Genomic DNA, 26,346 nt, shown 5'->3' with positions numbered 1-26,346 from the left:
TTTAATGTTCAGGATTATTTAATAAATATGGTACTGGTAGTGCTGCACACAATTTTAGAGGAAGGAAGGAGGAGGAAGTCTTTCCATTGCCCTACCAAACAGGCAAAGTCTCAATATTGGGCAGCACTGGCCTCTCTGATATGCCATCGCTGTCCTGTTTTTCAACGGTGGTTTGAGAAGGGACCCTGGAACAATGTCAGGGATAGTGAGACTCCTTCTTTTATAAGCAGAAATGAGTCCAGGTTGGATTAGGGAAGTAATGAGATTGAAAAGGAGATGTGTCCTTGAAACCAAATTATGTCACAGCCCGGGGCAGGCAACTGTGGTAAGTGAGTCACACTGCCTTGGGATTAGCCAGCTTTACTTTCTGTTTAAATAACAAATAGTCCTGAAAAGCCGCTGGCATGTAAGACAGAGGAATCCAAAAAGTCTTGGCATCTTTTCCAACAGCATATCGAGTCTTCGGGTAGAGACTTGTTACAGCATGGTCCATGCTTTCTATCACTGGAGAAAGGTCTTTGTTCACACAGGCCATAGCACTTTTCAGTTTGGCCAGGCCTATTAAAAGAGACAAAAATACTTTTAGTCTTTGGAAGAAGAAGAGCAGAGTGGGAGACAAGGGTGCAAAGGGGAGGATGCACATGAGGGACTTCATTTTGAATTTGCCATTATAATTGAGGCCCACTGGAATGGTTTTCTATCTGTTCCCCAGAAAAGGATGCAGCAATGTGCCTCTCAAACTTGAGTGGGCAGTGGAATCTCCTACTGGGCTTGTTAAAATCCAGATTTATGGGTTTTACCCCCAAAGTTTCTGAGGAGGTAGGTGTGAGGGGAGGCCCAGATATCTGCATTTCTAACAAGTTTCAGTGATGGTGATGGGAGGACCAAGCTTTGATGATTACTGTGTTAAGGCAATGAGGGAAAGACACTTTGTAAAATCCACAAGGCTCTCAAGTTGAGGGAGTCATGGGTTTGATTCCTAATTCATGATAGGGGAGTACTGTATTTACAGGAATTTGGGTGTGCACAAATTTGTGCATAAGTGTGTATGCACGTGTGTTGTGAGAGTGCACTCGTATTCTACATGCCTCTGCACTTCTATGTACAAAGAGAGAATCATTCCAAAACGCCCTGAGTCAAGAAGCTTTAAGTAGCTCAAGCAAATCAAGTGTTTGAGTAATGAGCTAAGATCCTTTCAGACAGGTAGGTATTTTACAAGAGATTGGAAATGGTTTAGAGCCCCAGTCTCTTCAATAAAAGGTGTTGGGAAAATTGGATATGCACATGTAGAAGAATGAAATTGGATCTTATCTCATACCACACACAAAAATCAACTCAAAATGGATCAAAGAGTTAAATGTTAAGACCTGAAACTACAAAACTACTAGAAAAAAACAGGGTAAAATTTTCTTGATATTTGTCTGGGCAATAAGTTTTTGGATATGACCTAAATACACAGACATAAATAGACAGATGAGATTATATCAAATATAAAAGCTTCTGCATAACAAAGGAAATAGCTAAAAGATCAAAGAGACAACTTATGGAATTGGAAAATGATTTGCAAACCATACATTTAATGAAGGGTTAATATCTAAGATATAAAAAGAACTCAACTCAATAGCAAGAAAATAGCCTGATTAAAAATGGGAAAAAGAACTGGGTATGGTGGTGCATGTCTGTAATTCTAGCTACTTGGGAGGCTGAAGTAGAAGGATCTCAAGTTTGAGGCCAGCTCAGGCAAAGTTAGTGAGACCCTATCTCAAAAATAAAATAAAATCCAAAGTGCTGGGGATCATGACTCAAGTGGTTCAACTTAAAGAGGGAACTCAGTGAGTGTTTGGGAAACATCAAATCAACATTAACAAGGCCAGAAAGTTTGAGGTGGAAGGGAAGCCCTGATACAGGGAGTTTGACCAAAGTCTTCAAGGCATTGTTGTGACCAAGAATTGCAGTGTCCAAGAATAAATGGCAGTGTTGGGCTGGCTGGGTTCAAATCTTGCTCATCCATTCACTAGCTGTGCAATTTCAGGTAAGTCACTTTTCTGTGCCTCTATTTCTATAAAATGAAGGAGACTGTGGAATCTACTTCACAGTTTGGGGATTGTAAATGAAAGAGGGCAAGTAAAGCACTTAGAATGGTGATGAGTGCCCAGTGAATGTTCTCTGTGTTAATCATCATTATGTAATCTTTCTTCTTCTTCTTCCTCCCTGACTCAGTCTTTTGACTCATTGCTACCTTTTCTTCCATTTCCCATTCATGTGATCCTGTTCCTGAAAGCTTCCACACAAATAATTCCTTCCTGGTTTTCAAACCTTATTCAAACCTGACCTGTCTCATTGAGACAGTTCCTGGTTTGAATGTGTGATTTTCCTGGTCTGAATTCCTTGGGCAGGTAGAGACCCCAGACTAGCACCATTTCTGAGATTTGGGGTTGCATCTAAGGAAGATCAGTTTTCTTGCTTACTGTTGTCTCATTGTTTCACAGCCTTCCTTGGTTGTAAGGGTCAGAGTCTGAATCTTTTCTATCTCTTGTAACCACCACAAAATCTTGAGTGATGTTGAGTGAATGGATGGTGCTTAACGAAAGGGGAGTATATGTGTAGAAATGAAGCTTGTGAGTCCCAGAGCTGACCTTCCTTTGCTCAGTTCCTGCCATGACCAGGAGGAGCTGCATAACCTTGGGTAGGACATTTCACCTTTCACAGACTGTTAATTACTCTAATTGTTATTTGAGGAATAAATGATATGTGCTGAGCACAGAACTTAGCATTTGGCAAATAAACACTTAGTAAATGTTTATAAACACTCAGAGAAGCCAGAGAAGCAAGGGATGACACTGGAATTCATAATGATCCCAGATACATACTTAAGACCCCCTACTCTGGGAACCTGTCTTTATGTTCAAGTCTCCTTCATACTAAGTAGAACAATGAACTCCAGAGGGCACTAGGTCTATCCAGAAACTCACTTTTTTCAATAAAACCTTCTCCATATTGCTTTTTGATGTCTGAAGACAGATGGTTCCAAATGGTGAGCTTTTTCTCAGTTGTCTTCATTTCATCTGACAAATGTGTTTTGAACAATCCTGGTTCAATGCATGAGACATGCACACCAAAAGCTTTCATGTCCCGTCTGTGAAAAGAACAGGTGAAGATCTTTTTAATTTAAGTATTTTTATTAAAAATTTTTTTCAGTGCTAGAGATTGAACCCAGGGCCTCATGCATGCTAGGCTAGTGCTTTACCACTGAGCTACATCCCAGTCTCTATTTTTTAAAATCTTTAATCCACATTTATCTGGAGAATGTTTGTTGTTTAGGTGACTATTTTCTCATGAGTCTTTTCATGGAATCACAGGATTGGGTATATGGGAAACAAGCATCTTGTTGTACCTTGTCATTTTGCAGATGAGGAAACTGAAGCTCTCAAAAGGGATTTAGGTAGGACCACCTCCCCCCTCCCCCAGTCCAGTGTTCATCTCCACAAGTGATATGCTCTTCATTATGTTGATTAACATTGGTCTTAAGAATGTTTCTTCTCCATACTCAAAGTACTTTATGGTGAAATGGACCAATGACTAGCCTGGATGGACAAATTTGCCTTCACTTTATGAGTATGAGGCAATTGCAGCATGAATGAGGGTGCTGAAAGACACAGTGTGATAATCCTGATAGGCCTAACCTGGTTCCTATGCTTCTGAGCCAACTTTTTCATCATCACTGCAGAAAACCAAAGGCCTACTCATTTACCAGGGAATCAAGACCTTAGAGAAATCCTGGTGCCCCTTTCTTGAAAGCAAATCAATGTATTGCAGGCCAGTGTATGAATAATCATTTCTACCAGGAATATATAAGAAAGTCATTACTCATTTTGCAGAAGTCTTTACCATAAGACTTTTTTAAAAGCTCTAGTAGCAAATTTAAGATGTAATTTAATTACTTTAGATTTGCTTTCTAGCAACACCATCATATAATTTGAATTATATTTTACTAAAAATGTGAATTAGCTTGACCTTGAAAAATTTCAAAAGATGTATTACTTGTATTAGAATAAAAAAGGTTATTTTCCAGTTTAATTGTATTTTATTCACCTGTCATCTGTTCTTTGTTGGATCTTGGAAATAGCAGTTTTGACAGGGTATTTGAGAAGTTCCATCTCTCCAACCACTCATGAAAATAACTTACAATCTAAGGACAAGCTACCCAACTAAGCCTACAAGGCAAATAAAACCAGCATGAACTCAGTACAGTTGTTGGGAAAATACAGCTTTAAAGAGCTCCAAACCTCTCTCAATTAGACTGCTGCCCCTAAACTCTACCATATGTAGGTATTCTGGAACTGCCATTGGACTGGGTCTGTGCACATAATTCCATTTCGCACACCAATCCTATGATTCAGAAAGAAATAACACTCTTTATTGATTACTTTCAAGCATAGTATAGCTGCCCTGTGAATCCCACAAAACAATTAGCTAAAATATGTTTTTAAAAGTGAGTAAATGTATAAGTGTACAAAAATTTTAGTATGACACTGCTGCTTTTAGAGTGGAACCAAAGGTCAACTAAGGAAACTAATGGAGATTCCATGACCTCACTGCTGTGAGTGTGAACCATGGGCGGCATTCTGGTTAGACAAGCGAAACTCAGGGCCCATCCTAGACCCTCTCCATTAACATCTGCGTTTTTGGCAACATCCTGGGGAGGTAATGAAAATTCACATTAACATTTTGGAAGCACTGTTCCAACATTATTGTTTATTTCCTGGGAGAATCAAACTTGGCAACCTGACATGGCAAAATGGATCTATTCAATCTTTCTAATCTCAGTGGAGTCATTTATCTTTTTATTAGTAAGCTACTCCTAGATCCATGGTATAGATCATAAACTCTAACATATGCCTCAGTAAATACTCATTGAATATGCAAATGGGTGAACTGAAGGCAAGTCAATACCTAGCTTTGTCTTCCCTCTTGACTATCACACAACCACTTGGCTGACTAGCTTTCATTTGCTTCTCCAGTTCCTCTGCCAGCACCAGATCCCTGGAGGCTGACCCGTGTTAACTAACCCTGGCTTTTATGGGGCAAAGTTGATTAGAAGAAGATGGTCAAGGAAAGAGAGGAGAAGAATGGAGCTATCCTTCCTGTGGCATCAACACTGGTTATTGTATCCTTCAATTGAAACTGACAGCCTTTGTCTCCAGGTTCTAGAAACTCCCCTGTTCTCCTTGTAGCTCAGGCCTATGGGTGGAAATGCCCCTGCTGTTGTTAGCTCCTCAATACTATACTATTCTTAGGGATTTCCTTAGGTACCTCCTACATGTTTAAAAATAGTATTTTAAGTACACTCTCTATCCTTTACTTAATTTTAATTTGTCACCATTTCTTGTCAGAACCTTGACTGAAAGAACCACTTGCAATTTAGTGATAAGTCCTGGCTGAGGTAAGATGGATTGAACACAGCCCACCCAAGCTTGTCCACTGAATGCAAGTGTAAAACCCAGACAGAGAGCAGCTATTTAAGAAGTGATACTTTTCAACTGAAGGTTTAAATAAGATGGTACTGTTGTGCCTGAAATGCCCAGTAACGATGGAGAGACCTACTCTGAGTTAGGCCCCTTCTATGACTCCCTAACTGACAAACTGACCCACTGAATATTAGTTCACTTCCACTGTTAGTATCAAGCATTGACACAAAAAATAAACTAGGGTTAGATACTCTGGCACATGCTAAGCATTCAGTAAATGTTAGCAGCTATTATTTCTTAAATCAATTAATTTAAAAATTCACTTCAAATCTTAGTTCTACCACTTATAAGCTGGGCGACCTTGGGCAAGACACTTAATCTCTCTTAGTTTTGCTATCATCTATAAAGGGTAGTTTGTAGTACTGAAGAGAATGCCACACACTAAGCATTCAGTAATGTTAGCAGCTATTATTTCTCAGGTTAGTAACTTGCTTTACCTTAAGCTGTCATTGAAGCCTTCCAGGGCATATTTAGATACAGTATAGCCACCTCCACCAAAAGAAATTCGACCTGCAATGCTGGAGACATTGACAACCCTTCCTTGAGCTTTTTTGACCAAGGGAAGCATATTTAATGTCACACTGATGAGTCCAAATAGGTTCACTTCAATAGGCTCTCTGTAATCCTCCACGGTCAGCCAGTCGGTGGGAGCTAGCACACCAAGGACACCAGCATTATTGATCAGACCCCAGAGACCTGAAATGGAGAGGGAGGAAAGGAGGTATGGTAGACATTAGTGGGCACCAAGTGCAGCTCCTGCCTTCTGCAATGGTGCCATATCCTCCTGTAGTCATAGTTCTGCTTTGAAACACTTTGCAGTTTGGGGAAGTGATAGTGACTAAATTGAAATCACTGAAGTTTGATTACTGGGTTCAATCTCACTGCTATTTCTGTTTCTGATTCTGAATGTTGAATATTGATTCTTTCTGAGACTATGGGCTTTCTCAGCTCAGATGTAGCGTAAATAGGTCTGTTTTCTTCTCCTTGCTAGATGGCAAAGCCACGATATCTTTACAAACTATTCTGTATGGACAAAGAATGATATGAGTCAACTTGATACTTATTTTTTTTGGGTAAAGAAAATTCAGTCATTCACTTGACTTGTTTTATGATGGGAAACATTGAGTATTGTTAACATTTACGTGTTTGGAATTCAAGTATTAGAAATTATCTGGAGTCTTACAAATTATTACATTTCAGTTACAGTCTCAGATACACAACGAAGATATAATTGACAAAAAAACCACATACATTTGTTTATTTTTTTTCCTTTGTGGCTCCGATATCTTCATCCATGAGTATGTTTCAAACTTCATTCAAAGCTGATAAAAACCTTCAGGCTCAGAATGCAACCATCTCAGCAAAATCTACGTTGGAGTGAGTTTCTGATGGCTCACTAGTCCAGGTGGCTATCTAAGACTCTTATACAGACACCCTAGGCCCTTTCCTACCTTGCCTACTAAAAATGTGTGAGCTCTGGAGCTATTTGTGGTGAAAAGTGGGTCTCTAGTATCCAGATAGTCACTTGGGAATTGCTCCCATATTCTCCTGTAGATTTCAACCCCAACTCCCTTTGCTGCATATGTGGCTGGAGCAGTACCTCACCTGAGGTGTTCTCTTTCCTGGAGAACACCAGGAAAAATCAGGACTTCTCTATTCCAAATTAATCCACTGACACTTAAGACTTAGTATAACTTGTATAGCTTGGGGAGTGTCTCTTTCATACATGCCTGTGACATGGAACTACATGGAAGTTCTCCAAGAGTAGAGAGGTGCGCAGCTTGTACTCTTGTACTTAGGAGATATTTTACTGAAAGGCCATTTATAGCATGAACACATTTCCATTGCTCTAGCTACTTTCCTATTCCCCACCCTCCCCACGCCATGTCTCTTACCTTTTTCCCCTACATGGTCCTTCACCCACTGGGCAGTTCTCTTCACGTTCTCTGGGTCAGTTACGTCCAGAAGCACTGTGTGAAGTCTCTCTGAGGTCTCTGCCTTCAAAGCTGTGGATCCTGATTCAGTCAGACAGGCAGCAATTACACGAAATCCTTTTTTATCAAAAGTTCTGGCTGCCAAGTTTCCAAAGCCAGTATCACACCCAGTGATGAAAATGAACTTATCAGTGATGTCTGTAATCCTTAGTTGTTCTTTATAATTCCATAGAAAAGCACAGAGGATTAGGAAGAACAACACCCAAAAGAACATTTTCTTCTCTTGTATATGACAGGGTCAGTCTTTTGTCATACAATAAAGGAAGATGATGTTCTAAGTGTTCAAAAGTAGAAAGAAAATTCAAATTAGGATCATCAAGGATAGTGAATTTTAGATATTTTACTGAATTTGAGTAGACAAATAGAAAATTAAAAAAAATGATAATTCTTAATTGGTTGTTTGTTAGGAAGATGGTCATTTAAATAATAAACCATTTCTCTAAAGTAATACAAAAACTAACAAAGCAGAACGCAGAGAAATTGAATGGAAGAAAAAGAGGGCCACCCCCTGGCAAAGCCGACACGGTCACTGGGTGACTGGAGTTGTATGAAGTGGTAACAGCAATCTCACGTGTGAACTCATCTAACTGAGGTTCTCACAGTAGAATATCATCTCTTTCCCTGTGTGAAATTCAAGAGCAAAACAGGTTCAAAATCTGTGAGAAAGTGTAGCTCAGTCTTACTTGTTCTGTTAGATTCCCACTATTTTCATACTGTCAGAGAAAGGACAGCATTTTGTTGTTGTCATTAAGAAAACATTCTCAACTTTGTTTCCATTTTTTTTTTGTTTTAAATAGGTTCATGTCAGCCTTCCATCCAGCTCCTTCAGTACTACTACTCAATATAGAGAGTATTAAAGTGGGGGCCCCAGTGACAGAGGACAAAATAAATGGAAAAAGATTAAGAGAGAAGTGCTGACCAATGACCACTATCCCAAACCACTGTCCCAAATCTTCAAACCCTATCTTCTGTGGACACCAGCTTTCTGTGAGAAAAATGTCACATACAAAAAGGACAATGTGAAACCAATTTGTACTGTAAAACTGAGGCTTTGACCATAAATGGAACAGAACCACCTGGAAAACTAATTTTGTCATGGCTAGGAATGGCTTAGGGCCTAAAATCAAGCAGGATGATTTGTTTTACGCTTGTCTCAGATGCCTGCACCTGCATTTTCCCCCATCATATGTCACCCTTAACAGTGGGGCAGACTATGCTCCCGGGCTGTCTTAGGTCTGAGCACCATGGAGGCCCAGCCCTTCCAATTCACAATCACATGGAAACCTTGAAGGAAGGAGATCACCAGCTCCCTCCTCACCCAGGAACACCTTGGATGAGCTTCCTAGTCAGTGGAGGGAAGAGAGGCCTGAGAGAGCAAACATCACATTCAGGAAAGACCTATCCACCCCTCTACCCCAACACACACACACCATGACCCAGAAAGATTCCTGCTGTGTCCACACAGGATCTTTGCCCTTGATCTGGGCCCACTCTTACAAGCACAAGGACCTGGAGTGCCTCACGGAGAAAATCAATAGCCCTGGGTTGAAATTCAGACCTTATGGACTATTCAATACTGTGTTCAAAAAAGAGGTGTGAGGCCAAGCCATTTTACAAATGTTGGATTTTATTTTCTTTCAATATTTTATGGTTTTTCCTTTGAAGCCTTGAAAATTTTATATTTTTGCCTACATAAATAATTTATGCTCAAGTTGAAAGAGCAACGAATATAGATAAAACACCCTTCTGTGTAAGAGAACTGGAGTCCTGAATATGGAGCTGGGAGTAGTGTCCAAGCTGAGCTGAGAAAGTCAACACATGGCACCTGCCCATGGGGGGATGAAGGACTGGGATAAAAGTCCACAGGCCAAAAGCAACCTCTGACATCTGAAATAGTTGCTGCAGAGTCATCTCTCCCTCTCCCCTGCCAACTGGCCTCCTCCGTTAAGGTACAAGGGCTGACACAAGTTCCCAGAGGTATTAGGGGGCAGGGAGGTTGTGAGGAAGGTAGGTGCTGTTTCTGCATATGAAAGTTGGTTATGAGTTTCAAGAAGCTTGAATTCAGCCTCTGAAGTCATGGATGACTTGGACATCTATGCAAGGTCCTCAGACAAAGAGGTTCTATAAAACCTTGAGAGAGTCTGTGGATGGAATTCTGGGGACTGTGCACTTGAATGGGGAAAGGTCTTTATTTTCTCTAAACTATAACTAAAATTTAGCAGAGCTTTCAATTATGAAAGTAGCAACAAACTACAGAAGTATTTGTAGTATGTGTAATTTTGTTATCAGTAGAAATCACAAGCATTTTTATGTCACATTGCTGTTAGAATTATCTCGAAATGTGGTTTGTATTCATTACTACAGATTTATGGTAATTATTATTCTTGCCATCATATACCTTTATTTAATGTGCTAATAAAAGATAATTTAAAAAATATTTTGGATGTACTTCAGCATACTAAGCTTCTTTTGTAATTCTATACATTTTAATTCATATATTAAAATAATTCACATTTATAAGGTAGCTATAGGATCCCCCTATACTATGAATATATGCTAATAAAAATGAAAAAAACAAATAAAATAAAAATAAGGTAGCTATGGTAGTGACAGCCATTTAATTCAAATTTCTAAGAATATACTCTAAAAAATATAAGTGCAATTCAGCAAGAACAAGTAAAAACATATAAAGTTCTATGTCTTCACTATAACTAAAACCCAGACAATCCTAAAATTGCAAATTACTTTATTGAGTAAATATAGTGTTGATAATGGAAACCAGTTTCACACTGTCAAAGAGAGGAGTTGCAAGATGGAAAGCGGGCAGTGGAATTGGATTAGAGTTGGAAGAATTGGAAAGAACCCATGGTTTTTAATATGTGTAGGTAGATATAGAAACAAACAAAGAACTTTCTAGCTCTATCAATGAACTATAAGCAATGAGGCTCTAACAGCAATGAGCATACCAAGGACTCAGATCTTGACTGCTTAGTATCATGTTCTAAATTTTTGGAGAGGCTATTATTACAGTAGAGTGACACTGGCTACCAAGTTGACTGTCTTTTACTCTTTAGTAATCTAACTTCCACAACCACTGCAGAAAACCAAAAACTCAAACCAAAGCAGTTGGATATACTTTTCCCTCCTCTTTTTTCCACTTCCCCTCATTTTCCTTCTTCCTAAACAAACCCATTTTTCTCTGGTGACAAGAAGAGGAGCTTTTTAATTGCTAGGGAAGGACAATTAAATTTGTTTTCTTCAGAGGTGTGCTTCAGAACCTGGGTCATTACAGAGGGTGATGCCTCCACCTGTGGCCCAAATTCTAAGGACTGTTAACCCTGACCTCAGGTTTTGAAAGCCTGTCCTTACTCCAAATATTATTGTCCAAAAATGAACTTCAGTCTCTAAATTTCACATTCCTCTAGGTCATTGGATTAAGTAATTTCCAAGCCAACGTGTATCTTAGACCTCTATTAGTGTTTTAGCCAAGAAACCATCTGTGAATAGCAGTCTCTGGTCAGAGCTCTCGGGAACATGACCTGTGCACAAGAGCTGATTGATGGCCAGTTGGTTCATCTGAGGAGTAAATGAGTAACAGCAACTAATAGGGCTGCCTCAATGCCAGTTACGGCTACATGGCTTTCTGGTCCCCATAATTCAGATGCAGGACACTGACCTCAGTTTCATCAGTTGTTTGCTTATCTGCTGTGCCATTCAATTTATCTCACAACAGATGGTTTAGTAAGAGTACAAACCTCTTGGTCAAAACAGGAAAGCATTGGTTAGGAGTCTGGACCTCAGAAGTAGGCAAGCAGAGGCTCAATTAATTTCCTGGTCATTAGAGAGCCCTTGACACTTATCTTCTCTGAGTCTCTGTTTTCCCTATTTGTAAAACAGGGATATAACACTTACCTTGGAGAGTACCTGGTGACCTAAGAGGACTTGATGCTTTCTGTATAGGAAGAAGCTCATGATCTTTATGGCAGTATCAACCACCTTCATGTTGTGAGAGGTTTGTTGGATATGTCACTCATACTGAGGCATGAGTTTCTCAACGCCAGTCCTTTTGATATTTGAGACACATAACTCATTGTGTAAGGTCTGTCTTGTGTATCACAGAATGTTCAGCAACAACCTTGGCCTCTACATACTAGACACCACAGCACTTCTTCCCCAGCACTGACAAAAATGTCTCCAGACATCGTGAAATATCCCTTAAGGGACAAAATTTTCCCCAGTTGAGAACCACTGGCCTAGACCTTCCTTGTCTTAGGGCCCAAGAACTTCACAGCACCCAGAAATACTTTTCTGGAAGCTCAGTCACTGATTCCTTCAAAATGTTTCATTGATGAGACATTTGTTGTTTTGTTTGTTTTAAACGGCCTTCATAGAAAAATTCTGCTACTTATAAAAAATACTCATATTCTGCTGATACAAGCATTAATTTCTATGATCTAAAAATGCCCTTTTCTCATCAGGAGAATTGGCAGCAGTGAACAAGACCACTGTATAATACCATTTGTGAATTTAGAAATAGCATTCACTGCATTTGTGAGTTCCGGATTCTGGTTGAAATTTTTGAGTTTGAGCCGTGACAGACTCTTGTGGGTCCTCTTCAGATGGGTGGCTCATGAACGCCATGGAATTCAGGAAACCCAGTGTTCTTGGGATTCCTGGCTTATCACACTTCATTGATAAACCAGGTATGAATAATAGTAACTACTATGGTTGATTGAGTGCCTACCATGTTCTAGGCTTCTGTTATAGGATCTATAAATATTTACCTCATTTAAATCTTGTGATAAATTTTTCTCCACTTGGGCTAAGCCTAGTGGCTCTCATGCCTGTAATCCCAGCACCTAAGGGGTTGAGGCAGGAGGCTGTCAAGCCTGAGGCCACCCAGGGCTACATAGTGAGACACTGTCTCAAAAAAAACAAAAGCAAAAACAATTATCTATGACATAAAAAATTCAGAAATGCAGGCTAATCAGTTCAAGATACAACTGGAGTGGTGATTCTGGGACTGATATCCAACCCGCTCTGGTCCCACCCATGCCATCTGAATTCCCACTCAACTCTGGGATGTAGGCTGTGCAGGTACTTCTCTAGTCCCTGTGTCTTGTGTGATGTTTGGCCAGAGACTGAAGTTCAATGAATGTTGTGGCAGGCGAGAAGGAAGAGAGGAGGGGAAGAAAGAGATCTCCACTCTGGCTCCTGGGTTCTGCTGACAGAATCTTTGAGATCTCCGGCTCATCAGGGCAAAAAGATAATGGTCATTATAATAATATGATATTCATACTTCCAATTTAAATAACTTCAAAAAGTTTCGAGAAGCATTCATGTAATATTTATTTCATTTGATCATTGAATTACTTCTGGGGTAGAGTGGGTGTCACCCATAGGGTCATTTGGTAAAGAATGGTCAGGACTAAAACTTTGATCTCTGAACTTTTTAGTGATGTGAAAGAAGAGGGAAGAACTACAAGGAGACAAACACAATATCCTTTCATAGGAGGAATGAAAACATTTTAGCGAAAACTTGCTACCAGGTTACAAAGATTCAGAAGGACCATGGAAAGAGAACTGATTTTCTCCTTCATCTGCTACCCAAGATGCTTACATGGGAACTGCCTGTCAGCAGCACTCATGTTGTCCTTGCTCACTTCTGCTTCTTTTAACTTTCTCTTCCTGGGTTTCTTCTCCTAGGAAGAAACTTAAAATAAAACTCTTTGATTTTACTTCTCTTATCTACCTTCCTCTGCTCCTTAAAGTAAATGATGCAGGCAATGAAAAATAGAGACTAATGTTTCAATGTCTGGTGAAATATGCTTTTGTTTTGTTTTGTTTTTTAACACAGGGTCTTGTTATGTAGCCCAGGTTAGCCTCAAACTCTAGTTCCTTCTTCCTCGGCCTCTCCAGAGCTGAGATTACAGGCACGAGTCACATGCCCAACTGAGACAAGTAGAGTTCTTTCTGGACAATTCCTTCCAGATCACTTTATTTTATTTCCGCATAAGTCCAGGAAAGATTTTCTTTTAGAAAATAATACTAAAACTAGTCAATTGTACTGATAAGATTTTGTCAAAACCTTATTTACTTTTAGTTTTTTGCAGTCGTGGTCCAAGGTGAATCAACAACTGAATTGTTTAACAAGATACATCAAATAGAGGACAGTTAGCAACAGCTTTTTACAATATTTTCTTTTGGAGGTTCCCCTGCATAAACGTTCTTAATACTGACCTCAGCAGAACATGTATGCGTCTGGTGTATTTAAATATTGTAGCCTTGGTTAATTTACACAGTACTCATTTTTATTTTGGCTTTCTTATTGAAGTAAAAATTCTTTTTAACCTAAGTGGCTTTTCAAGACTTCTATTACACTTTTCTTTAAGGAAAATAAACAATGGAGCTGAATGACACAAACAAATTTATCTAACTAAAGAATTGTGTTTCTGTGAAAACTTGTATACCTAGGAATCTGAAAAAAACTAAAAATTTGGAGTTAAGGGACCCTACATGAAATGTGCTTGCATTAAACAGCTAATTTTCTTCTGAGCATCTGGTTAAAATACTACTGACGATACTGGTGGTGATATAGCACCATGGCGAGGTAGGTTCTCTCACTAAGTGGGATGAAGAATCACTTCCTTGATTACATTGCTCCTGAATTGTGATTCCCAGGAGGCAGGAGGCAGCCCTGGGGGCCCAGTCTAGGCTTTGGGTAGCAGGCCGTGAGGATGGAGAAGTGGGTGCACATGCTTCCTGCTGTGCAGGTGCATTTCTGTGCTCCACAGAGCATAGCCGCTGTGCCTCCTGTCTCTTACATGGGAAAGACCTGCGGGCATTTTTTATTGTAAGGGTAAAAGTCTTTCTGATTTTCCTTTCCTTCCTTCGAGATTTTAAATTATAATTTACCATAACATATCTAATTATTAACTAATTAATTTTCCCCAGGCTTATTACTTTTCTCATATTCTTCCTGACAGTCCCGGCAAGTTAAGAATTATTGTTAAATCCATGGTTGCTTTATTTATGGCCACTGAATAGTAATTGCTAACTGAAAGATATTATATGTTGGGTGTTATTATAATTTATGGTCACAAAGCTTCACAAAAAGTTTATAGAGAGAATGACTGTATAGATGCAGAAAGTGTGCCCACATCTTCAGGATATTTCTCTAAAATGTTAGAGTTTCACACTGGGCCTTTAGAAAGTGATGTTTGATAGAAGGATTCCAAAACCAATTTCTGTTTTCCTAATTTGAAATGTATAAGTCATTAATTGTTTTCTCGTATTTAAATATTGAGATTTGTCCTAAAAATTGGCCAACCTTTTCAAATCTTAAAATAGTCAACACAAAAGATGACAGAGTGTTTCCCTTATCTAGCCCAGGAGCATCTGATACCTGTCAAGCGGTACTCAGACAAAGCAAGCACAGTCCGTGCATGAGCAGGATACTGGGGCATCCCAGAGAGACAGAGAGAGAGAGAGAGAGAGAGAGAGAGAGAGAGAGAGAGAGAGAGCACCATTTGAAATAACAAATCACTGGACCATAAATATGTGTAAATATGTGACTATGTGACTATATGACTGGGTTTTCTGTTGTCATTCCAGGATCCAGAGATCAGAGGTACACTGTCAGGATATCCCTGCCTCCTTCCATCTCTGTCTCCCTTAGCTTAGTGTGCATGCGTGTGTGTGTGTGTGTGTGTGTGTGTGTGTGTGTTTATGTAAACCAACATTTGATAACAGTGGTAAAGCAAGTAGACAACTTAATGCAGCTAGCAGCAAATCCATGTGTGCTGTTAGAAACTCATCTGACATTCCTAAGCCTTTTGGAGCCTGTCCCTCTTCAATTTCCAATTAGTCCTGATTTGTAGTAGGTGACAGATAGGCACAGAGAGAGTAATGACAAGAGTTAAGTTTACTGAGACTCTAGAGTTATAAGGACATTCACAGAGAAGCCAGGAAGAGTTTAAGGCAGGATCTCTGGTCACACCAAGGTCATTTTGTGGGTGAGATAGACTTGCTCCCATCACTGCCTTCTAAGATACTACACTAAAGAAAAATAGCAACAATTAACCATAGCTTGAGAGACAGCAGGATTCATTTTGTAAGAGTGGGAAATCAAAGATAGTTAAGATTGACTTGATAAGTAAAGGAATAAGTGAAAAATTCAGTTAGCAGTTACCTTATTAGAGATGATTTGGGGTGCAGAAGCTTCTGGGGAACCTACTCAGTCGGTTGCAACCTTCTTGCTGTGCCCAGGGGAAGGAAGTGCCACGCTGAGCAAGCTGATCCTCTCTGGTCGAAGTGCCTGGGCTTCTTTCAACTCCAGAATACCTATGCGAGAAGTCCTCAAGTCCTCTCCTCGTTGTGTGAGTCACACCCATTGTGACACTGAGAGCGGTGACTAAATCTCTTCTGAATGAATGAAGGAAGCCAAGAAGCTATAGGTCACGGGTTTCCAAAGGAATCATCAGTATTTTTGATAAACTAAATGTAGCTAGCTATAGAAGGAACTTTAAAATTATCAAAACATTGCTTTTACTGTGTCTATAATTTCTTGACCAAATGCAGCAGCTGAGATATGTGACTAGCATGCATTTTGCAAACTGTCTGGGGCATTGCATTAATAATTTAATTTTTTGAGTCATGATTATTGTTCATACATACATTTTGTTAATTATTGAATTAAATTATTTTTCATGGTCTAGTACTATTTAGTATCCCTTTCCTGTTAAGAGAATAAGTAAGAAAAGTCAGTCTTATGATGATTCTTTCTACCATTTCTTTTTAAGATAGGTGAACAAAGAGATCAAAGTAATGAAATGAAACTCAGCGTTGGAATTATTTATGGTTCCTAACTATGACAACAAGAACTTCCTGAAGTGAACTCTGGAACTGAGAACTGGAAAGGATGTCTCTCCTCCTAGAGCTGGTGATAGGGGAATGAGATGGGGCTCACCTCTCCCTCCAGCCTGCCAGACCTCCTCACACTCAAAAAACATAAGCAGGTAAAACTCCGTTCATGTTTTATTTTCAATTTCCTTGTATCAGGCTCATGCTATACTCCTCAGATTTCCCAGGCTCTGTGTTCCTTGTTCAGAAAATGTAGTTTATTATGGTTCAGCTGCAGAGAGAATATGGTGGGACTGGGGTTTGAACTCAGGGTTTCAGGCTTGCAAAGCAGGTGCTCTACTGCTTGAGTCACACCTCTTATAATAAGCATATGAAAGAACATACACATCTAGATGGAGTCTAGACACTGCTCTCTCCCTTTAAATGGGGGTAGGGTGTATTTTTTCTCCACAAAAACAAAAACTAAGACTGAAATTTACTCAGGTAAACATTAAGGTACCCAAAGTGTGCCAAATAACTCCTTTAAAAATCCATAGGTCACAATAAGGCTCAAATATAAAACCTCACAGAAACAACACATGGACTTAAATGCACATGAAGACAGGTATAAATAATTAATTCTGGACCCTTCCTGTGAGTAGTTATTGTAACTGAAGAACAGGTGCCTGAAGTATTGAAGTATTGAAGGTAGACAGTCAAACAAAAGGTTATACTGACAAGTTTTACATAATAATTTTGCTTAGAGCAGCTCTGTCTCAAAAACTTCCCAAACAGACTTTTAAAAAACAAATCAGATGTTTAGGTCAATTTCCATACAGGGTTAGGAATCAGAACTCTTGACACCAATGCCAGCAGACCCAAAAGAAGAGTTCTGTTTCAGTACACTGGTCCCAGGGTTAGAACACCCCTTCCCTTTGTCAGCTGGTCCCATTTATGTGTTCAGTTAATGGGATCATTTGTTAGCAGAACTGTATCCAGACTGTAGCCATATCCACATTCAAATTCACATCGTAAGTCCTAGATTTGTCTTCAATTCCGTACCTCTAATACCTCTAGCACGCAACCTTTGAAAGTTCTACTTTGCTCAGAACTCTCCATACATCAAACCATATATACATATATTTGATTTTTCCCCCATGTTCCTTTTGAAACAGAAGGCTGCACTGTGGATTTCTTTCATCCTTGCGCAGGGGCCATGCTAATCTTCTCCGTATCGTTCCAATTTTAGTATATGTGCTGCCGAAGCGAGCACAATGTGGATTTCTTTCAAATGTAAATTTCAGTGTTGATAACTGGACTGTAATTACATGAGAGCAAGGCTAGCTATACTACAGATGTGGCTCTCCTTTTTCGTCTAAATCTGTATAGCCTCCATATTTCTGCCCAAGGGTGCCTTCTCCATCCAGCATTTTCCAAACACTGAAACACAGGGATACTACCCAGGTCCATGAGTGTCCCAGCTAACACAGATCTGACTCCTTGCACCTGCACCGTTCTGGGATCTGTGGTCCAAATCACAGAAAATCCTAAAATGAGAGTCCTGTGGAGAAAAGCACTTACCCCTACTGTGGACTGTGGTGGGCACAACTCCTGGAGTATGTCTCCTCTCAATCTCCTAAGGCTGCTCCATCGGGACAGTGCCTACAGGCATGCAGGCCGTCCTCCTGCATACTCTCTCCAAGACTACTCTCAGCTTCTCCGAATTACTAGGAATTGGTACTATGGCTTCAGGTTTTTCAAAAGCATACTTTGTATTTTCTTCCTCCTCCCTTTGTCAACAGGTAGTTCTCTTATTTTCATATAAAGCAAACCTGTTATTTAGTAGCCCTTTTTACACCAACAATGACTTTGTTGGGAAGCATATGAGTTGCTAGGCTTGGCCCAAACCATGACCTGTGTTAACACATTTGACTTTTCATGAGTCTCCTAACTGTAAGCTGAATCTGGGCTAATCTTTTGTTCCCCATACACTATAAGGCTCTTAGATATACAATAGCTAGAGAATGAGTCATGGGAACATTTTGTAAATCCTCTGAGAAAAGATTTTTTTCTTATTTGCAGAACATACATCTTTTTTATTTACTCACGGGGTCCTGGCTTGAAAAGTTAGGAGTATCATATGGGGGATCATTGTTCCGGGAAGGAAGACGGAACAAGAGAGAAGATGGATGGCAATGAAGGAAGTGGATGACCACAAACAATGGAAATTCCTGGCATTGTGAGAAATAAGGGTGGAGGTTTAGTAGGCAAAAGGATTCCCACTGAAGTGCCTACTCCTTTTTGACCAATGCATTTTAGAAAAATCTCCCTGAAGGCAAGCCGTAACACCACTGACCCCCTGAAGAAGGTCATAAGACCTTTGCTCCAGAGAGGTCCACCCTGTCCTGAGAGGAAAGGAATGTCCTTATCAGAAGACAGAGGCCTAAAAAAAAATCTGAACAAACAAGCCTTGTTTGCAAGTTCCCCTCACTCACTTTACTGCCTTAAGATTCTATCTCCTTTGTCCAACCACAGTTCAGCCCAGTCGTGCACTTTCCACCAAACCTAGCATAAAAAAATACATGGGCTTCCTGTGCTTTGGGATCTATATTTCTGAAGGTTCCCATGTCACGTAAACCTTATATTAAATATATACATATGCTTGTCTTCTATTATAGGATCTTTAGCCATGAACCTAGCAATGAGGAAAGAAGTTTTTCCTTTCTTACTCATTGCATGCTGGGAATGGCAAGATTGTTAATGAAACCTACCAAAAAATAGAGGACACAATGTTTATAACCTTCCTGTTAAAGATGCCCACAGATCTGGCCTAATAGAGGTTCTGATACCAGCCAGGCATTTGAGAAGTAAATGCCACACTAACAACACTTTGTGTTTTATCTTTACCACACACCTGGAGATTTTGTTGCTGACAGCCTCTCAATGCAAGGAGCAGTTTCTCTAACTTCTCTCTGAACAGAGAGCTCCTCTTTTGCTGAATCAGGATTGCAACGCCTATTTCAACTCAGCTCCATTTGTCTGGGACTTATTTAACCTTTAAACATAATCCTTAGGGTCAATAATTTCAAGAAATTTTTTTGCTGCTCTTTTTACTTAGTAATTAAATAAAATAATTTGGTCTCATTGAAAAAGGAGGGAGGTCAAAAAGAGGAAAAATTATCCTTTTACAATTTCTTTGGTGGTATTGGGTATTGAACCAAGGGCCTCTACATGCATTGTCTTATTTAATAAGTTCAGCAGCCATTATAAAATTAGAGATCATGCTGAGAAAACCAAGACTTAGAAGGGTTAAATCCTTTCCTAATTATTCAGACCCAGGTCTGTCTTACTTAAGAGTCCATTTTGTTATTCTCTGATTACTATTACAATTTAAAGTCTATCCGTTTCATCTCCCGCTCCATGATACATGCTGTGCATCTTCATACATACTATTTTTATAAAAACATTAGATGCATTATAGGCTACTTTAAAAATTGTCATAAATATATCTCAAATACTTTCTGATGTCAATAAGTAGTGTTTTAGTCAGTGAAATTTTTTTTGGCAGTTCTGGGATTTTGAATTTAGGGATCCACATTTGCTAGGCAGATGCTCTACCATTTGAGTGCTATACCCAAACCCTTTCTTTGCTTTAGTAATTTTTTTGGATAGGGTCTCACGTTTTCACCTGGGCTAGCCTTGAATCACAGTTCTCTCAATCGCCTCCTCTCAAGTAGCTGAGATTACAGGCACGCACCAACAAGCATGGCGATTCACTGAATTGTTAAGAAATGGTTGTATTTGGGCAGTGTGATGGCAAATGCTGGTAATTCCAGCATGTAGGTGGCAGAGGCAGGAAGAGTTGAAGGCTAGACTGGGCCATGTAACGAGGTGAAGGCCAGCTTGTACTACATAATAAGACCTTGCCTCGAACAACAATAACAACAACAAATAGTTGCATTGTATTCCACCAAATGGGCTTGTTTGCTAACCTCTTATAGTTGAGCATTTAGATTATTTGTAACTTTTTATGATTATGACGAACATCACTGAATGAAACATCGTTTCTTTAGAATAGGTTCTGAAAATTGTACCACTTAAGCACATTTATGTGGTTGAATTTGTGGTAGATTGTTGCAGTGATGGACAAGCCTCTCTATGTGCATACTCTGCCCACGTGGGCTCTGGATTTGGCCATGTGGCTTGTTCTCGACGGTGGGACATCAGCAGACATGATGTAAGCACAACCTTAGAAAGGAGGAGCCCGCTGGCCCTCCCTCTGGGAATGCTGCTTCCACAGGCCTGCGCTGGATTGCTAGAGACCCATGGCATACCCAGCACCAAACCACCAGTGACACTCTCAGAGCACCCAGCCCCAGGCGGGTTGCCAGGTGACAGCAGTCACATGTGTGATGTACAGTGAGATCCTGAGCTGAGATGATCTCAGTTCTTAGATCTGAACTGCCACAGAATTGCCAGGTTCAGGGTGCTGAACACAACTGCCACAACATGGTACCTTGGCATACTGAGTGTTTTACACTGAAGGAAATCCAGAAAACCACGGAGGCGAAGGTATCACTAGTCTTCTCTAGCCTTTCCTCCCTGAAACAGACTGTAAAAGGTTCTCTAGTCTACCTCCCCTGAAAGTGGCTCATAAGATCCTCATTCCAGAGGACATTGCCCTATACCCAGCAGTCACAATAATCTGAACAAACAGGTCTAGCTAAGTTGTCAGCTCATTATTATCAGAGCATACCTCTTTTCCTCCAATCACATTTCTACACAACTGTCCATGTCTTCCCTGGCTCATTGGGTCTTCATTTATGAAGGCCTTTTTGACCTGGATGTTTTCCCTTGTTAATCTGTTCTTTGCTACAGGGTTTCAGCCATGGACCTTGTGATGAGTGAGGAAAGCATATTGACTCTTCTCCACTACATCAGCAAATAAAATGGTGGTTGTTTTAAGCCACTGAGTTTTGGCATTGTGTGTTACACAGCAATAGTTAATAGACACAAGCTTGTATAGCAGCTGTTTATTTTTATCCATGGTTACTACAGAGTTGTACACACTTTCAAGATGGTACATGACACTGAGAGGGCATCATAACATTATGTCTACCAGAGGAGGCTTATTAGTCCTTCCTACTTAACAGGTCATTCAATATGCATTTTAAAGGTACAAAATATCATTTCTCATTTTTGGGCAGTAAAAACCTTAACTTATTTATCACTAAACTGAATTTACGTGCTTGAATATTTTATTTTTTCTACAATAAAACTTTTGCAGGTGATTCTGGACACCTGCACATGGCTTCATATTTTTTTAAATTAGAATATATTCATTATACAGGCTGGATTCATTGTGACAATTCTAAATAGACTTATATTGTACATTGGTTAGATCATCCCCACTGTCTCTCCCCCTTGATCTTGTCCCTGCTTGAATATTTTAAAATCCAATATTTAGCTAGGTATAGTGGTACACATCTATAATCCCAGCACTGGGGGGAGGGAGGCAAGGCAGGAGAATCACAAGTTTGAGGCCAGCCTGAGCTACATAATGAGAACCTTACTCAAAAAAACCAAAATAAAACCAAATCAATCAAACAAACAAAAACTTCAGTATTTAGTGATTCCCTGAGCAGAGATAACATTCCACATATGCAAGGAGTTTGAAAGTCATTTAGTCATTACTATTAAGTGTTCAATGTAACAGCACCACTAATTTTAAAAAAAATTATCAAGTATGGAAAGTAATCTAATCAATGATAACTTAAAGGGCTTACTTTTGAGGGGGCCCAGTTATTTTTTCTCTATTCTTGTAATCTGCAGTTGTTAGCAGGAGCTAAGCAGGTATGGTTCTGTTTTTATTGAACTTCAATCTTTATACATGGAAATCTAAAAATTTCTCAAGTCAGGGAGTTAGCTTATTTGCATCATTATTGTCTCCATTTCATGGGCTTTGTTTCTTCAGGAATCCTTAATTTTCTAAGCCTCCATTTCCTGTCATTTTTATTGTTGATCCATAATTCATCATTTCTTTCTTTTTGTATAGAAGAATTCTCACACATGTTTCTTAATGATGGAATATTTCCTGAGAAATGTGTCATAGGTGATTTGTCATTGTGAATATCACACAATGTACTTACACAAACCTATGCAAACAAAATCTTCAAAGGCATGTTATTTTTCAACCAGGACCTCTCTATTTTGGTGGCAAAACAATTCAGGAGGGCATTTTGGAAGAGGAGCTTGAGTCATCATGACTTCTGATTTCTCCTGCACTGCACTGGATCCTAGAATTCCCTATGTTCTTGCTGTGCCAAATCACAGTGTTTCTATTTGTAATCTGTGACATTGTCCTCCTTAAAAGCTTTGAAATTTGGTACTGACCAGGCCTCCTTATGGTTGAATGTCTTTTCAGGCATCCGTTTCTAGAATAGATAGGTTTCATCCACATTGCATTACTTATTCCGGTAAGTAATTTTCCTCCATTACCAGCTTATCTAGAGTCTCCAAAACATTCTCCAGTTGCCTTCCCATCAGGACTGGAAGATTCAGCTTCCATGTTCTCATTGTAATAAATAATGATTCTTGAATAATTAAAACCTCTAGAGTCAGCAGTACATTCAACAAAGTACTGGCCCTGCCTTTTCTTTCAACACTGCAGAAAAATGTTTTTGCTTTGGTGCTGAGATCGTGATGATGCTGAAAGGGATACACTTTGAGTCTGCTCTTCCATCCAGGTCATTAGAAGTTTCTTTATAACTAACATAGGCTCTTCCCAAAGTTTTGTTAGTTTCATTGCCTTCAATGAAGTAGATTGTTCAACAGCTTCTGTGACTTTGTTCTTATACTTCAGGACCATAGCTATGGTGGAATGGGACTGGCCTGAGTGGGGAGCAATGTCCATCACTGGTTTCTCACCTTTGTAATCTTCATTCACTTTGGTTTAGTTTCCAGGTCAATCATTCAGTGTGGCTATCTATTGGCAACATTAGCAATGGATTTTGTAGCTTAGGTGCTAGAGGGAATAAAGTATGAGATTAAATCAAGGATAAGAAGAAACAGCACAACCAAGAGACAAGCTAAACATGAGCTGTATGAGGATATACTGCTGGCATAATGAAGTATACTGTTTTACTACAAACTTTTTTTTTCTAAGAAGGAGTACACTCTAAAACAATGACAAAAAGTATAGGAAATACCTAAGTCAGCAACACTCTGTATCATTATCACATATGTAGTATACATAATTGCATATTTTATACAAATGGCAACACTTCAAGTTTGTTTTAATCAGAATCTCTATAAACATATGAGCAATGTGTCGTACTGTCGTCTTATCACCACTATGACATCTCTTGGCAACAGGAACTTATCAGTTCAATTATAATCTCATGCAATTTGTGCTGACCAAACATGTGACACACATACATGACTGTATATCCAGTCACCAATTCCATTTCCTCCAGTGTTGGTTCATGGTTTACTATTTACAATGAAGATTTCAATTCTGATAATGCATTTTTAGATTCCTATTCTGCTGCCTTCTCTTATTCTAGTATCTTTTCACGTAAATTGATTTATCTCCCCATGTCTTTCACTTCTCTTTCTCTTAATGTCTAGTTCTATGTTTTCTATTTGGTGTTCCAAACAGTTCTCTAAATTGTTCTTGGTGTGGATTCTATGGTAGATCTCTTTCATTTCTGTGTATCTGTGTAAATTTACTAGGGCTCTCATGACAGAATATTACACAACAGAAATTCATTTTCCCACTGTTATGGGGGCTGGAAATCTAGGATCAAGGTGTCATCAAGTTTGGTATCCTGTGAGGTCACTCTCCCCTTGACTTGCAGATGTCTTCGCATGCTCTTTCCTTTGTGTGCACATATCCCTGACCGACTTCTGTGCCCAGATCTCCCCTCTTAGAAGGACGCCCGTCATATTGGATTAGAGTTCACCCCAACAGCCACAGTTTAACTTAACCACATATCTAAAGGCCCCTTCTCCAAATGCAGTCTCTGGGGATTAAAGCTTCAACATGCAAATTTAGGGGAAGTATAACCAGGACTACAGACGGGAGAAAACTTTTGGTTGTAGCCAGCTTGCATTGTTTGTCAGTTTTGCTATGCTTTGATAATCAGGAATTCATACTGACGTTTTTTTCCCTTTCTCTCTCTCTCTCCCCTCACGGTGGGGACCCCAAGGTTAACACTCTTTGTTCTTTAACTAAACCAGGCAATCTCCTCTCTGATTACAGGAAAGGAATAAGCCTCTGTTAGCCAAGATGCACTACTTTGTAGATGCAGCACCAATAAGCTGGGAGATAAAAGCTAAGACCAAAATACCCCTTCTGGGACATGCAGTCTGTCATATATTCTGAACTGCGGTTCTGATACACCAGTTAAATACTGGACATCTTCTCCTCGAAGGGGGTGGCGAGGTTTTGACTCTCCTTGTCTTCTTCATCTGACAAATAATACATCTTATTTCCTTTTCCTCAAACCCTGTTCTTGTTATTTCTGAGTTGACATTGAGTTTAGGAGACCAACTTTAGTAACAAAACTGATGACAAGGAGTGAGGGGATCCTCACTCCTTTGAATGTTCAGAAGATCCCAGGATCAAACTCTGGCTCCCTTTCAGTGGAGGTGCTGGTGAGTGGCTGGGGGAAGACTAGAGGATAATTTCAAGCAACTACTGGGGTACAATTAACTCTGGGAAACTCCAATTGTCCTCTCTAAGAACCATGAGCACAGACCTCTGACTATTTGAATGACATCTGGGGACAACCTGGATAAGTCCCTGGGCCTATACACCCTAAAACCCCACTCTGCCAATCTGGGAAGGTCTCACTTGGATATTCATCTAGCCCCTCCAAAGGGAATAATATATTGGGACCATTTTAAGCACAGAAATCTCAGGCTGAGTGAGACTAGGGTATCTGACAATCTGTCTTCATCTGCTTTTTTTTGCCCTATGGGGATTCTGATCCCCATTTGGTTTGGGGTGAACTTGTGCACCCCTTCTGGCTTCTGTTAAAGATCCCTATCTATTTGTTTCAGCTCTGTGGGAGGAAACATCTATGTGTTTTGTTAGTTTAGTGTTTATTTGTCATGTTTAATATAGGAAACACAACATTATTCCATCTGAAAGTTCTTTAAAAAAAAGTCTTGTGGGGCCAGTTGGGAACAATGAGAAGCAGGTCAGATTCATACCTCTGAGACAGCTAGCTTGCTGCCTGTGGTCTATTGAACATAGGACTCTCTGGAGGAAGAAGGAAAAAGGGGAGAGAAGTAATTCTTTGCATCTGTGAAGCTGCTGTGATGGGCCCCTGCAACTTACGCAGTGGCCAAACTCTGCAGGTATCATATTTACCCAGACTGGAGGCACTGTACAAAGTTGCCAGACCATTGTTGCTTTGCACCCCATCTTTTTTTTTTTTTTGTCCAGAAAGGAAGGTCAGAAATAAAAGGCAAGGGCCCTAACTTGTGAGTCAGGAACAGATATAAAGGAAAAATACTCCAGGAATCTAGAAAACTTAAGAAGACCTGCTGTTTGATCTGAATAAATAAAAAACAAGTCCATCTCCTTACCCCTTAAGGGAAATTATAATTAACCTATGGCTAAACAATATGAGAATACTCTAAATTAATATAGTTATTTACATTTGTTATTTTTATGCATTAGTCTATTAAGAATTGGACAAAAATTTCATTTGCCCCTGGAGTTCCAGGGTTTTTTGTTTTTCCATAAAAAAATTTAAAAATATGTGCTTATATTGATAACTTTGGCATGCCCAAGTGAAAACATCTCTCTTTCTGTCATAAATGTTTTTAGGATGGCTCTTAAGCTACTATTATAAAGTCAATATGTAAAAGCTGTTGTTTCTTCAAAAATAGTATTTAAATTTCTTATCTCAACTAGGTCTAACTAAAATGCAAGCAGTCAGGAATTAACCCTCAGGCTCAGATTAAGGAAA

General features: G+C 39.5%; 1 protein-coding gene, 1 long non-coding RNA gene and 1 other non-coding gene across 3 annotated transcripts; 1 reads left to right on the top strand and 2 right to left on the bottom strand.

Annotated features, from left to right (window-relative positions):
• Dhrs9 (dehydrogenase/reductase 9) lies at positions 1–15,929 on the bottom strand. Its single transcript, XM_020167969.2, has 5 exons — positions 15,714–15,929; positions 7,424–7,796; positions 5,966–6,224; positions 2,973–3,136; positions 1–558 (listed from the first exon to the last, which is right to left on the bottom strand). Exons 2-5 carry the CDS (start codon positions 7,734–7,736, stop codon positions 335–337), a joined length of 960 nt encoding a protein of 319 aa, XP_020023558.1. The 5' UTR covers positions 7,737–7,796; positions 15,714–15,929; the 3' UTR covers positions 1–334.
• Positions 9,024–25,971, top strand: LOC141422583 (uncharacterized). The gene is made up of 3 exons (XR_012447246.1): positions 9,024–9,471; positions 16,324–16,539; positions 18,446–25,971. It is a non-coding gene; the product is annotated as an uncharacterized lncRNA (long non-coding RNA).
• Positions 17,533–17,636, bottom strand: LOC141422815 (U6 spliceosomal RNA). Its single transcript, XR_012447538.1, has one exon. It is a non-coding gene; the product is annotated as a U6 spliceosomal RNA (small nuclear RNA).
• Positions 25,972–26,346: the final 375 nt, after the last annotated feature.

Source organism: Castor canadensis, chromosome 4 (genome assembly GCF_047511655.1).
Source record: "Castor canadensis chromosome 4, mCasCan1.hap1v2, whole genome shotgun sequence".
Lineage (NCBI taxonomy): Eukaryota > Metazoa > Chordata > Mammalia > Rodentia > Castoridae > Castor > Castor canadensis.
Note: the sequence above shows the minus strand (reverse complement) of the source record. Positions and strands in the feature narration are given on the sequence as shown.